This window comes from Rhea pennata, chromosome 13, assembly GCF_028389875.1.
Source record: "Rhea pennata isolate bPtePen1 chromosome 13, bPtePen1.pri, whole genome shotgun sequence".
NCBI classification, from domain to species: Eukaryota; Metazoa; Chordata; class Aves; order Rheiformes; family Rheidae; genus Rhea; species Rhea pennata.
This window is the reverse complement of record NC_084675.1, coordinates 19,138,003-19,153,351: the sequence shown is the minus strand read 5'-3', so window position 1 is coordinate 19,153,351 and position 15,349 is coordinate 19,138,003. Positions and strand designations below refer to the sequence as shown.

The window sequence follows — 15,349 nt, the reverse complement described above, 5'->3', positions numbered from 1 at the left end:
GTGACAAAGTACATAAAGCTTAGATAGTTTTATTTTTAGCATACAATGGATACAGCCCAAAAGTAAACTGATAAAGTGCCTGTACCACATTGTGGCACTGTGCTGATTCACTATGCCTTTTCCTTCCCCAAAATACAGACTGTACTGGCAAAAAAGGCTTTTCCTTTTCTTTTTCCCCTTCCCATGCAGCAGTCTATAATGTGAACTTTCAAGATGCCACGCTGTGAGAAAATCCTGCTGATTGACAGAAATGAGTTTTAGAGCATCTTTGAATACAGACTATTTAATGTTCCTCTAACTACACAGAGGGAGAAAAAGCTGCCAAGCTCCTGAACAGCCATTGATATATCATGAAAAACATTCCATTTAGAGACACTTCTTCTAGGTCATGTTTCTCTTTGTCTCATTTTTATTTCTGACAAAAACCTGGCATTAGAACCAGCTCTGTCCTCCCCCAACGATAGGTTAACAGCTCCTGTTGTTTCTTCCCCTACTGAAATTACAGTCCTCTGCTTGCGTCACCAACTTGTTTGCTATAAATACAATTCTGATGACCCTCAAAGCACTATCACTCCAGATGAAGGATAAACAGCACAAGGCAAGAAGAAACCAGAACATATTTTGCATCATTCACATGACCCAGTTAATAATAAAATGTGAATAAAAACAACAAAGGAAAGAGTATACTTAAGTATACTTAAGTCATCATAAAGGCTTTTTGGTAATATCAAAGACTTTAAATACTAGAAAAAGGGACTGAGAAGTAAATTAATACATCAGAGCATGAACAGCAGGTCCTGAGGAATGTCCTTTTTTATGCAGCAGTAATGGTATGTGGACACAGAAGCTAAGCTTAGGGAGAATCCTCTAATTCTGAAACGAGCATTTAGAAAGACTGCTGGTGAAAAACTTGCAAATCCAGAATTGGGCCATTAGTTACAAATATATAAAAATACTTGCCAAAAAATTCCCTTTTAGTGCCATTGCATTCACTGAACAGTAAGTACATAGAATTACAAGAGTTTAGGCAAAGGCAGCTCATATTTCACATATACTCACTAGTGGATTCACAACTCTGGACAGAACAGTCCGAGATCTGAGTTTCTTCTGCTTAACACTAGGATTGCCCCAGTGTAATCAGGTGTAAAACAGTAATGGAATCTACTTTGTACTACTACGTACACTTCTCCAATGAGGTGCAGAGTGCAACACAGACAGTACTCTGCTGAAAAACTCCTGTTAACATAAAAACAAAACTTTCTGATGACTGCTGCTCTGCTAATTTATGCAGCATTCCCAAAGAATTTAGGGAACATGATTCATGGTATCAATAAAATGAACAGACTAGCAGCCATATGCAAGAGAGTTTAGGATCAGGCTTTAGCAAGATTCGTAACTGCCATAACAGTATATGGCAGCTAAAGATCAATTCTAATCTAAATTTATAGCATTACATTATGAAAGCCAGCAATAGGATATATTTTATCAATACCTCTTCCGCAGTTTTCCATGTGATTTCACGGATACTTTGGTACCACTCAAATAGTTCTTCTACTTTATCAGTTGCAAACTCAACAGGGGGATCTTCTGGATTCTTGGGTTCCAGAACGAAGACAAAAGGCTTTTTGTGTTTCCCTTGTGCCACTTTCACTGTTGGACAACACAGTAGCAGGAGGTTTATACCAAAATCAAACAGTTCTTCACATTGCAGTAAGCAGTCAGTGTTGCTGACTTATCACAATAGATAATGTTAAAGCTCTGATTATTGTAATAAATCTCCTATGGGGCTGAACACTTGATTCATTAAGTTTCATCATATTATTTGTATTTAAGTCAGTTCCACAAAATCCTTCCTGCTAAACAGAAAAGAGACCTATTCAATGCTAAAGGCTCAGGAGTCCATGCATAAGCATCAGAATACATACCAACATTGTACGTATTGAGTACCAGTATTCCACGACACAGAGAGCCCAACGGATTGTCCTCGATAATCTGTGAAAAACAATGGTTTTAATTTAACCCTCAGTCTTCTCCTCTTGAGCGAATATGCACAGGACAATTAACAAAAATTAACAAATACAGACCATTAAATTCAACCATAGTTTCACTGAAAATATGCCCACTGTAATGTTTAAAAGTCAGTTTCCATTTCAAGAATTACTCATTCTGAGAAATAGAAGATAGCCTCAACAGTGAGAGTCAAAACAGGGAGATGCAGTTTCAGTCCTGACATAACTGCACGTTTTCTAGTCTGTTTTAAAGCTACAATAACCAGAAAGAATGAAAATATTTAATGCAAGTATTTTCCTCCAAAGACTCCAAGCAAACTCTTAGAAGGGATCATGTACAATGAAAGTATTCAACATGTTATTTTTAAAACCTCCATATGTCAAAACTGCTTACTATGTGTTTTTGTTAAACAGATCTTTGCCTAAGACTTTGGACTAGATTTTTAGATACTTTTGGCATTCAGGATAGGGTTAGTTATGCACAAAAGTAGATAATAGAGCATGGAAATAGCTAGAAAAATGTGTCTGTGCATCCAGTCTACCCACTTGCAAACATCTAAGCAGTAATTACAAACGCAAATTAGTTACAAGTTTCAGACATATTATTGTTTCCCTAAGTTACCTGAAAAATCTAACCTGGTATGATTTTCATCAGCAGGAAACATTTATAACCTCCTAAACGCCCATCACATCAGTTATCTCCTTAAGTATCCGTGACGGAAACCCTGCCAAACATACCTAACAGCATAGAGAACAGCAAAGAATGCATTAATTTCTCTATTCCGTGTTCTCTCAAACACAGCATGCACAGTCATAATTCCATAAACCAGACTTCCACTTTCAGCAGGCAGCATCTTCTAGGGAAACAGCAGACAAAGCTTGAATCTTACCTGGCTTTCAAGCTCAGCAGAATTAGCAGATGACATGTCTTCAACATAATTTGATGGAAAATAGTGTTGTACTTTTTCTCCATAATCCCCCTTCCACCTGAAATTAAAACAGAAAAGAACAGAGAGAGAAGAAACAAAGATCTTTAATAGATCATTAGTGAAGCAATAATTCTCAAGAAATACTAGCTTGCCTAGTTGGCTATCATCAAAACAAAAGTGACAGAGCAGCTAAAAGCTCTAACAATGTGATCATTAACAGGTGATTTCAGAGAGATTACAACTACTGTAAACTGGAATTTAAGATTTAAGAGGCTTTTCCCTCCTCCAGTACTAAAAATACTATCATGTGGTTGATAGTCCTGCAGAAACTATAGGGAAACATTAGATTCCCAAGCGTTCTAAGCAACTGGGAAAACAGCTAAGAAAGCAAGCCAATTAGAAAAGCAGACCATACAATAATTAATAAACAAACAAACAAAAACAAAAACCATACTTTGCTCCTTAAGAAGTACTATATAGAGCAAGAAAGGAAATAGTAATGATGACAATGATAATAGACGCCTGACTTCCCAGAAGAAACAAGTGTTCAGGAAGGATGAATGGAAGGACAAGTGCTGGATACACTGCGGTATGGAGACTTTACCAGGCTGAGGTTATTGCTGTAGGGTAAGACAATGGAAAGGACATGAAAGGAAACCTGAGGTTGGGGTTTTTTTGGTTTTGTTTAATATGCTGACATTAAGATTCATAAGGCCACAGCTCACAAGTGGCAATTGGGTAACAGACAAGGAGTTTAAGAACTACTACTCAAAGCTGATTTTTTTTTCTCCTTAGTAAGTCACTAAAAGTTCTCCTAAGAGGAATCTTTGTCCTTACCAGCCTCCAGTCTCCTTTGTGACATTATGAATTAGAGCCCCTCGGCAGAAGCTCAGTTCATCACTTCTTTTGGCTCTGTAGTCATATAAGGCTTTCACTGTTCTCTGAGGCTTTAAGAGAAACAAAGAAAAGAGGTCAGGACAGGGGAAAGGTCATAAAATGATCAATAATATGATCTTTAAGGGGGGGGGGGGTGGAATTAGATCTGTTTTTTCTTATGAAACTCAGAAAGCTTAACACTAAAGTTCCAGAGTGACATCTATTGGCAGAAAGAAGCAAGTGATGCTACTTAACAGCTATTTTTCAAGTATCAGCTGGAAAAACAAAACAAAACAAAAAAACAAAAAAAAACTTTCTTTCCTGGGTGGTACAACGTAATTAGGATAGAACAAAAACAGTGAGCAAAGCTCACAACAGTGAGCTCTATCTTTGTTACCTGTATTCAGACAAATTTGGAGCTTGCAGGCTTAGATGCAGTTTAAAAGCCTCCTCTTCAAAACCACATCAGCTATCTAACTGGTCTAATTTCCTTTAGGAAAAACTCCAGTTTTAACAAGACAAGAAATTTCTTTATCTCGAATTTACTACTAACCAAATTATTCAGTAACAACAAATTCGTTAGTCAAAAAAGACTAAGAAGAATTTATAGGTGAGCTTTTGTGAGAAATTAGAAGCAGATAGGCTCTAACAAAAATTAGACACATACAGACGTTTGCTGTGCCTCTCATTTGTAAAACATTATATACTAACCAAAAACACCCCTTTCATACAGAAAACACAATGCAAATCTGCAAATCCGTTCATGCAAGCAAGCCACTTTTGCTAGTAAAATTCTCAAAATTTTATGCACAAATAACAGTGCTCATTAACAAATACACTCAGGGTTTACGCATTGTAGTCTATTTCCATGAAGATGTGGCATCCTCAGATTGAATCTCGTCTTTAGCTAATTAATTTCTGGGCACATCTGCATAAGCATGCATGCCAAATCAAATCACCTGCATACACTCAATAGCAAAGTGCCTGATTTTATAGTATAGGCAAGTCAATATAGGATTTTTACAAAGAAAACACAATTGCGTGTGCGCAAATGTCAAAGAGACACTGGGAAAAAGTCACACTCTTTATAGTTCTGCTACTCAGCCCTCCATAAATCAAGCAGACTAACACTTATCCTTTTTTGTTACTGCTAGCAGGAAATCGACAAACAATTATCATCTTTTCAGAAGTCTACGAGAAAGTGTGAAGAATATCCTTCCTTAAGCATACCACTGCCGGGGTGATTTCACTGGGTTCCACGTACATCTTGACATCATAGAGGGAATTAATATCTTTTTCCTTAAAAAACAAAATAAAGAAAGTTACAAGAATTAAAAATTATAAAAATACGCACTGTCAACATAACAAAAATTCCTTGTGGAAACTACCTTTCTGACAATACTCAGGCAAACAGAAGAGAAGGGAAGCCAGACACCTATGTTATGCTCCTTTCTACAGTTGAACTCGCAACTTTGGCTTGCCATTTAACCTGTCTAAGCCTCAATATAATCAACATTGAAACACAGTGAAACAGCAATACTTCACAAAGGCATCTCTTAATTCATCAAATGCTTACAAACAGCTTTGAGATTATGAGCATCATTCTGTGTGCAGAAGAGGAAGACAATACACACATTTGATTTCTGTGCTACAATAGTAGCACTTCAGTTCCAGTAGTGGTTTCACTATTAAACAAAAATCCTAAAACATGAGAAGTTGTTTCAATACACACAGTCAAGCTTTTCTTTTTTCATCCTCTCCTTGTGTTCCCAATTGCATATGGTCCTACAATACAGAACCCTAACTATAAGCAATACTATCAAAAATCATGATGTCTAAAAATCCCTTCAATCCCTTTTCGTCTCCCTAGAAAAAACAAACTCTGATTTCCTCAAAGACACCAAATTTGTTTCTCCTGCAGTTTTTAACAGACATATACTTGAAAACAGAATAGAGCATCTCATGCTTTCCAAATGCCAGTTAGCTCAGTAAAGTCTGATCTTGTCAAAAAAATACATCCATCCAGAAAGCAGACATCTACTCTATGCTAATTATCTGGGCTCCTTGTCTAGTCAATGGACAAAGATAGGTACTTCTTGAGGAAATTTTCCTCGTGCTTATCTCAAACAGTGAGCCTTCGAAGGTACCGCTCGCTTCTTAACACAAAAGAGAGCTAAGACAGCATCTCCAAGATGCTTACAGTGAGGTGAGACAAATGTCACTAAGTCCTGGTGGGGAGGTGCAGTAGAATTCTTCATTTTTTCTGAAATGCTTAGTGACTAGCATCTGCGCGATCATTTTAAGATCTATGCCTACTCCAGCAATAGAAGACAAGACCAACTATGAGTGAGGCTATCACCAAAAACATTTTACAGCAGAGTGGCAACCCCCAGTTTCACTGGGCAGCTTTTCCAGTTGAATTATGAGGAAGACAGGAGTTTAAACATAAACAAAAGCTGAAACACTTTACACTTCAGGTACCTCTAACACCTTGCAAGAGAAGTCAGTGTAACCATTCCTGTCTTGAAGGCAAGAAAACTGAGGCACAGACTGAAACTATCTGCCTTAGCTCCCCAGGAGGTCAGTTATGATAGCCAGAACTGATTCCAAGTCTCCCAAGTCTAGATGTGGAATTTTGTCCTCTACAGCAACAGCCACTCAAACAAAGACCATCACTGACCGTGCTGTAGCGCTCCAGTAGCTCCTCAGTCACTGGGTAACGCAATTTCATTTTCCTGTACAGTGGATGCTTCTCATAGTATGTTACCAGCTCGACTAAACTTTCAAAATAGGCTGATGTTCCAAGCACAAAGTGGCGGCCCTCTTGCTGAATTCGGAAGTGCTTCACTTTCCCCTCAGCTCTGTAAAATAAGTTTAGGTGCTGTAAACATGCTGGTCCTCATCCCAGTGAAATCTCCACTGCTGCAAACCAGACCATAACCGCTTTGTGCTTCTTTTCCCAAAGCTTCATTGTATTCATGAACATTCATATTTTTCTGCAATGTACAGAGCCTTGGGTTAAACCCACGTGTTTGCCTACATTAAATTTCCCTACTTTTTTCCCCCTCTATACAAAAGTTTCTTGTCATTTTCTGAAAAATTACCAGAGACTAAAAATAAGTCTCTGGTTAGATTCAGAATCCTTCTGAAATTCACTGTTGCTGATCTACAGTTGTTCCTAAGCAATAAGACACATTCTCCTCAACACTGAATAGCTGTTTTTTCCCTATGCCCTTTCTGATAACTACAGCAATCAACTTTCCAAAAAAAGAAAAAAAATTTCTTGTGTTTAAACACAAGATTCATACTTTCACTGATGACAGTAAAGCCATCTACTAACAACCTTTCTACCCAAAGAAGATTCCTGCATACTTTCCAAATTTGTTTGGAACTTCTTGTTTTCCACTTACTATGAAATGGTTTAGTTGAGATTCTGCAGCTCAACAGACTCCAATATTTACCTTGCTAACAGCAGAAAGATTAAAACCAAAACCTGCAGTGAACTGGGTAATTCTGGACATCTTCAATTCACAGTAAGATATGCAAGTAAGAGAAAACAAGTATTTGCTTTCCAAAGCAATTTTATACATCGCAGAAAGATGCATTTTTAAAGAAACCTAACTTGATTTGAAGGCACAATGGAGACTACCACAATTCTATGTATTTTATTAATGTTGCTACAAGAACCATGGTTTTAAAAAAATATTTCCCCTGGCAAGAAAAACTTACAAGTAGATAGAAAACAGTTTCATTTTAACAGATATTGAATGAACTTCTGTCAGTTATTGGACAGGGTAGGATTCCTACGACAGCGTAAGATTCCTAGGGAATAAGGATTTAGAATCACTGCTGCATCAGCACCAAAAGCTTCAATAGCACCCTGTAGTAGGGAGCTTCAAGCAAGTGAAAAAGGGCCATACACAGGTCCACATAGGAGAAAAGGGATAGTTAGCACACATATTTGTTTTTATAAATAAGTACGCAGGCTTACTCTGGTCACAAATCAACTGTTGTGCATATTCTCACACATTTTGCCCCTGTATGCATCTACTGTCAAGATGCAATCAACCATGCAATCATTCTAATTTGACAAGCAGGATTTTCATGACTCTGGAAAGATCACAGTACTTTTTAAATGAGAAAAACAGAACACTGTGGACCTTGTAGGTAATGTGGTCATATCCATCTTTTCTTACCTGAAAGTCATGGCAAATGAATCTGGTTCATCCCTCTTTCTGATTAGAAAGGCACCATCTCGAGGAATTCGCATCAACATGTCTTCTGCCTCTCCCCGACTCAGGTTACTATAATACCAACTACAAAGGTTAAAATCAAAATGGACAAAAGATTACAAAGCTGGTCAAACGTCATTCAGTAAGAAGAGGCAGTGTTACTAGCACTAGAGTCTCAAACATTACAAGAAAAAATATGCATTATATCTCCCCCTTCCTGCCACCTGTGATAGCAGTTATTACAAAACATGGCAGCTTATTTGAGACAAAACCATCAAGAAGATACCACAACATCTTGCTTCCTTAAAAGAATAAAACATAAATTAGTATTTCTTCCTAAAACAAAGGCACTGGATCCTGCTTTTAGTCCATCATTCTGTTTTCTGTAGTTGATTCAGAGTTTTAACATAGTAGATATAAGGAGAAGCCCAAATACAGACAAGAGAAAACACCAGGCATTCAAATTGTTTGATTCAGACCTTGATTCCATCTCTCACTCTAAGGATGAACCTTGTGTAAGGTGGCTTCAGTGAAGGTATGACCACTTATACTGGCAGTACACTCCCACCTCCACAGAAAAGTTGAAAAACTAATCCTTAAACTGTTCCCTCGCCTCATACTGGCTTCAACAGTCAGCTATGGGTGGCCAGCTTTTTTTCCTGGAACACAAACAAGGTTCCAGGAAAAAAAGAAATTTGAATTCAGGTATGTGATTTCACATTGAAAAGGAGATTTCCTTTTTCTGACTGCAGAGGAAACAGAACAAAAAGCAGTGTCTGCACAGCGTTCTGCCAGCAAACAAGAGCAAGTTCTGCCCAGAATCCACATCTGGCAAACACCAGCTGGAAATAAAAACCAAGCTACGCAGTTTCTTACCAGCATGGGACAAGTTACTCTAACCAGCTCTGACAGAGGTGAGGTGGAGGGGAGGATTAAGGAAACATAACTCAGCTTGGGCTCACCACTCCAGTAATAGTTTCCACATGGCACAGACCATGACCACTTAGTTGCCAGACCACAGCCATCTACTAAATATCTAATCCACCCTGCTGGGCATCGTAAACCACTAAGCAGAGAAGTAAGGAATTAGCACACTTTCAAAACATTACAGTTCTCACTGATCTTCACAACCGCCAACAGCAAATTGCTTTCCCAGAGGCTGTTCCCTGCTTTAACAGGCTCTCAGAGTCAAGACTCTTGCTCAGTGTCTTTCAATGAAGCTTATTCCTACAACACATGTGAGCAAGTAAAACCTCAGGTGTGCTCCAGAACCTGGAGGAATTTTACAGGAAAAAAAAAATCCAAGACCATTTAAGACAAATGCAAAGAACTCCAACTTAACAACCCAGGTGCTTGCCTTCTGCAGTACATACTCTTTAGTTTCATGAGGGCTGGGATTAGGCACAGCATCAGTCAGACGCAGTTCAAACTCAGCACATCGCAAGTGGGCTTCCTTGTAGTGTTGAATGAGATCATAGATGCTATCAAAAGTGAGGTTGTCCGTCAGGTAGTATTTCACGCTGTCCCCCTCGACTGAAGAACGAATACGGCAGTGCTGGACTCTACCTGACCTCCTGAAGAAATGAAGAAGGGACCAAGGAAAGGAAAGATAATGTAGAAGTTTTTCCTTTGAAGGGTTTCCTCATCCATCCATTGTTAACTCTGCTTGGTGAGTTTAGGAAACGGCAAGAATCTTTGGCATCTCTTAAAACAACCAAAGAGAAGGAAAAAAAAAAAGCATAGGACAAAAACTAATAATTTTCAACCCACAATGGTTTAAAACATAGCAAATGTTTACTGCAGAATTAGCTCAGACAACTCTCTGGCTCAGAAATCCATCTGATTTACTGTTACTCATGAAGTCCCAACCAGAAAAGTCACCAAAAATTCTTTATTCTTTTCCCTCCACAGGAATCCTTTTTCATTGAAAAGATCAATCTCTGATTTAAAAAAAAAAAGAAAAAAAAAAAGAAACACTTATGAGACCACCTGTTCAGTATGGATACTAGTAATTTACTTTAAGATAAAAGACCAAATTTTGGCCCACTCATTGAATAGACAACAAATTCTGCATCCTGCCAGAGCACTAAGGGAAAAAAAAAAAAAAAAAAAAAAAGGTAGAGATCAAACTGGTGAGTTCTCTCTTGATAATGCTAACACTTCAAATAAAGTCTGCTTGAACACAACGCACTATGCTTCCCTAAAATTTAATCTAGAAAGTTGTCTTTCAAATCCCCACCAATAGCATTCTAGTAAAGACAGCAAGTCTTTATTCCTATTTCCTTGTTGTAAACGTACACTTAAAAAACAGAGTTATTTTTGTGCAAAGTAAAATAAATAATGCCCATGTAAAATTTTTAAGACAATCACCATACCAGAATGACAATGTGCAATCATTAGGGAAAGCTTCACTTTCCCTAACTAGGAATGTTCCATCCTGGCCTCCCATTTCAGCACAATATTCCTGGAGCAGTTTCTCAGCAGTTGTCCTCCCCTCTTTCATTTTCCCATGGAACCACTTCTCTTTTAAGTGCAGTTCAGTACGTTTTACCTCCTAGACCAGAAGAGAAGAATTTCTATAGTCCACTTCTAATTTTATGGTTTTGATACAAAGTACCGCTTATTGATACAACCATCTCCTATTTCAGGATTTCAGCTTATATTTCACCACAAACTGTCCCTCTACAAATAAGCTGACCTCCTCTCTGGGGCAGTGATCAACTTCAGCCCTGTTCAAGTACATAACTAACAGAAAGCAAAAGAACGCAACAATGCAAACACTGGCTTCTATTTTATAAGCAAAGCAGCCTACTGCTAATCCAGAGAACTTCTATTCTGCTTTCTTCCCCCCTAAGAACTATCTGTGTACTTGCTTACACATCAATTATTCTACTAACATTAACATCTAGGTGAATGAGTATGTGGTTCCACACATGCAGAGAGAAAAATCTCTGAACCATACACATATATGTGTATAAAAATAGGTTCATGAGAATGCATTGGCAAAGGCCCTTTTTAATTATTATTTGCAGATACACTTATCTGAAACAGAGTCTCTACTATTTCAATAATATCAGCACCTGTAAACAGTGAAAAAATCTGAGAGGAAGAATTTGACTTTAAAAAGCTTCTTTAAAAGCTCACCTTCTCCATTTCATATTAAAGAGAAATGGATAACTATTCTCTTGATGTAGGCATCTCACTGCCATCAGCATTAGCATCTGCACCCCAAGAAGCAGATGAGGAAGCGTGAAACTTTATTAGATTGATTTGAATACTTTAGTTGCATACAGACAGGAAATATAATTAACAGAGCACCAGACTATACACTGAGTAAAGCTGTATCATTTTCTTCAAACTTGTTTCATGGAAGCAGAAAAGAACTTCTGTTCAGAAATCCCTAATAGAACAAATCTTTGTGTGGCTTCAGGCAGAAGAAAAACTCGTTATAAAGCTTTCAAAACTAGTGACTTTAGAAGACTAGTTTTAGTTTCTTCAATCTAACAATTGCATAGAAACCCTAGAGTAACCATCTCTGTAATCAGGGAAAGGAATACACTTAAACAACAAAACAGTCATCACCTTTGATGAATCTTCATCAGCGTTCTGTTCAATGTCATCACTGAATGAAAGCTTTTCATCAGCAATAGCGCAGTAGTGCCGAGTCCATTTCTAGAAGTTAAGACATATTAAAACTATTACCAATAACAATCAAACACACTAATTACAATTTCCAACAAGGTCTAACAACAAAGTTTCTTCTTGCCCTCACTCATATCAGTTCAAGTGAGGGTATTACTTACAAAAATATTGATAACATTCATATGCAGCTCTGATATTACACATTCTAATAACAAATTGTTGCAAATGTCACATAAATTCTACCTGTTCTATTGTATCCCACATGTAAAGTTCTCCTTGTTGCTTCTTCTCTTCCTTCTTGTCTTCCAGGTTCACATCAATGTCTCCTTTTGGCCCCAGCTTCTTATGCTTTAAAAAAGTGTATAAAATTAGTCAAACTATCTCAGCATAACTCAGTATTATTGGAAGTAATTTCCCTCCATTGCCACCCTTCTTCTGTTACTACCACAAAAAATACCATTTCCACAAGGCTTTACATAATAGGGGCGGAATTTATTGGCTCAAGATTTAAAACTCATGCTAAAGATTGAAAATTTAGTAGAGGTATCATTCAAGCAATGAGGAAACAACTGTGTTGACAAGAGCTCACCATTCTTCAGAGGACAGAAAACACGAAGTGATGTTTGTCTAACAAAAAGTAAGGCTAAAACAAGAATCACACTGAAGAGAAGGACATAGTTCTCCTCCATAGGAAGGAGGACAAGTTCTACTTTGTTCTCCTCCCTACATTTAAAGCCCTAACTTAGGCAGAATATTACAACTCCTGTAGAAACAGAGAAGAGGTAAATTCAGGAAAGACCTTGGCTCTGTCACACAACTCATGCAACATCTATGCAGCAGTGTGAAGGATACTAGAAGGATGGAAGAAAGGGTAGGCTACTGCAAAGCCAGAACAGTGTCACTGCTTGCAGGAAAGGGATGACAACTATCAATTCACAGCTGCTGAACTGCATGTTTTTTGGGGGGCAGGACACAGTTTGCTTGACAGAAAAATATAGGCTGGTATCCCAAAGAAGTAGAGTTGCTGTGTCCTGTGTAACAACTGCCATAACACACCGAATAAAGTCCTCCGTTACAACAATAACAGACTAGACAATTTAGGCCATCCCAATTCATCAGTGAAAACTTTATGACAGGACATGACAGGAAGGAGCAAACAGAACAAGCTATAAAAGCCCACAAAGCTAATTCTTGCAGAAAAGGTTGAAGAAATTAAATGGCTATAGTTGGGCTATTCTGAAAGCAGACTTTAAAAGAACGAGGCTGGTCACAGCACAGAGACCAAAATAGTTAAGAACAATTCTTGTTGCAATTTCGCAATTTCATTATTATAAAAGCATTCCTTCTTTAAAAAGTATGCAGGTAATGTTTGTAACCAATCAATGTTCTTTCAAATATGCTAGCTGGTATTTAAATACAGGTTGGAACAGAAAGATGCAAGGTATGTGAAAAGGCAAGACTCAGCAAAGCCCCCCTTTAAAGTACTCATGATGAATAGTAGTTCAAGGGGTTAAAAGTCAAACTTCAAATACTTAATCATGGGATTAATCCACTCATAGCTAGTAGTCCTTAAACATATTCAGTTCTGCACACCTTACTGTAGGAAGATTCCAATCTTACAGACTTATCTGAAAAATATCACAGGCACCTAAAGCAAGAGTCACCTCTGACTGCTTACAGACAACATTTTCCAAACAAAAGTCAAACAAGACAACTAGCTCACCAACAGGAGCTGTCTATTTGTTAAGACTCTTCAGTGCTCTTTTAGTATAAGAATGATATTGATACAGGTGTTCTCTAGTGCAGAGTCACTGTAATTTGTTATTCCCTTTAAAACAGCTCTGCCTTCTTTTTTTTTTTTTTTTTTTTTTAATGGATGTGCCTCACAACACTCCTATGCTCTACCAGCTGACATCAAACTTTTTGGAGAAAAATAATTCTAAGCACAGAGATTTAAATTCTCTACTTCCTGTTCCTCTGACCTCCCAGTGGGGTGCTGTCATTTCCAGTCCTGCATTAAAGAACTGTGTGCTTACTCGTTTCTTTTGTTCAGAAGTTTAAGATGTATGACAAACTGTCACGGGAGCTAGAAAACTGAACCCTAGACAACATTAATATTTTGCTGAAGGGATCACACATAGTCTTCAGATTCTCTGCCAAATTTTGCCCTTCAAAACACTCTACTCCAATTTCAATCTGAGAAGTCTTTCTTATCTGCCACATGTTGATATGCAAAAGCATAGAATAAAGCATCTGTATTGCATCTGTAAGAAACCCTTACAGTGACTGGTTCCTATGAGTAAGACTTCAATTTTCAGGAGCAGCTGTCTAAATTGCACATATAAATCGTACTTTCTGTGTACGAGTTACTAAATACCCATCTATATTTGCACAGTAATCAATCCTGACAATTTAAGTCTGCAGCCTGCGAAGTACTCTAGATTTCACTAGAATGAGACACATTATTTGAAAGACCAGTTTTACAGTACGCTGTTACTGTACAAGGAGTCTATGATAAGCATCTACACCAGTGAACCCTTGTGGAAATTCAGCAGTGACATTTCAGGAGCTGGAAGATCCTTAGAAAAGAGCTGACATTTCACCTGGCACTTGAACTAGCAAAACTAACTGCAAAGAAAACCAACAGCAAGCAACTTGATATGCATTTTAACAGAATTCCATAAAATGTTGCCAAATTACTAGTATATGGATTCCTACCCCCAACAGAAACCAGCAGCTAAGCTGTGAAGCCAGAAGTAGTACTCCCGGCTCCTGCTCTTATTTTTTTACATTACCTACCAGGATACAATGCAAGCTTGAAAACCTACCTTGATGATGATTTTTTCTTTCAGTTGAGTTGGTGATGGCAGCTGATCTGCACTGGCTTCAATGGGCTTCATTAAAAGCTGATCCCCAAATACCTCCTTGAACACTCTGGCCATGTGTCGCTGCTGTTCCACACTACAGTGCTCTTCAATTGACAGAATGACTGGATATCTTTGATGAAGTAAACAAAGGCGAAAGCAGACAGTCAGCTTCTTTTCGCTACAACTGGCAAAGCAAGGCACTCACATTCCCTCCCAAATCGAAAGAAACTTTTAAAGCAAACAAGAAGACAGAAGGCAAAAAAAAAAAATGTTCATACACAGCAGATAACAAGTGACATGTAATCATAAAATCATTTAGACCAAAAGGGGACCTCTGGAGGGCATCCAGTCCAATCCCCTACTCTGGGAAGAGTCAATTTCAAAGTTAGATTAGACTTTTGTCCAGACAAATTATGAATATCCCCAAGGACAAGAGATTCCACAGGCTCTCTGGGCACAGTTCCAGCATTTTTCTTTACTGTGAGAGTGATGGAGCACTAGAATAGGTTGCCCAGAGAGGTTCTGGAGTCTCCTCTGGAGATCTTCAAGGCCCACCTGGATGCAACCCTGGCTAACATGCTCTAGGTGACCCTGATGAGCAGGGAGGTTGGACTAGGTGATCTCCAGAGGTCCCTGTGCATGCAGGGGCACATATCCAGAAATATCTCTATATCCCTCTTGAGTTGCCCATCCCTTAACGCATGTAGGGAAAGCATCACAGTGCATTCATCATACTGAAACTGTCAGATCCTGTCCCACATGAGAAAAGAGCACTTCTCCTATATGTCCAGCTG

At 38.2% G+C, this 15,349-nt stretch overlaps 1 protein-coding gene across 1 annotated transcript in view; it reads right to left on the bottom strand.

Moving 5' to 3' along the window:
• PLCG2 (phospholipase C gamma 2) overlaps positions 1-15,349 on the bottom strand; it is a 66,313-nt gene that overhangs the window by 13,126 nt on the left and 37,838 nt on the right. Inside the window, exons 14-25 of the mRNA XM_062586529.1 lie at positions 14,517-14,685; positions 11,932-12,036; positions 11,629-11,718; positions 10,422-10,600; positions 9,420-9,620; positions 8,011-8,130; positions 6,495-6,675; positions 5,045-5,113; positions 3,776-3,885; positions 2,900-2,996; positions 1,926-1,992; positions 1,493-1,650 (exon numbers count right to left, since the gene is read on the bottom strand). Of these exons, the coding sequence (XP_062442513.1) occupies positions 1,493-1,650; positions 1,926-1,992; positions 2,900-2,996; positions 3,776-3,885; positions 5,045-5,113; positions 6,495-6,675; positions 8,011-8,130; positions 9,420-9,620; positions 10,422-10,600; positions 11,629-11,718; positions 11,932-12,036; positions 14,517-14,685 (1,546 nt within the window). The remainder of the gene's footprint in view (positions 1-1,492; positions 1,651-1,925; positions 1,993-2,899; positions 2,997-3,775; positions 3,886-5,044; positions 5,114-6,494; positions 6,676-8,010; positions 8,131-9,419; positions 9,621-10,421; positions 10,601-11,628; positions 11,719-11,931; positions 12,037-14,516; positions 14,686-15,349) is intronic.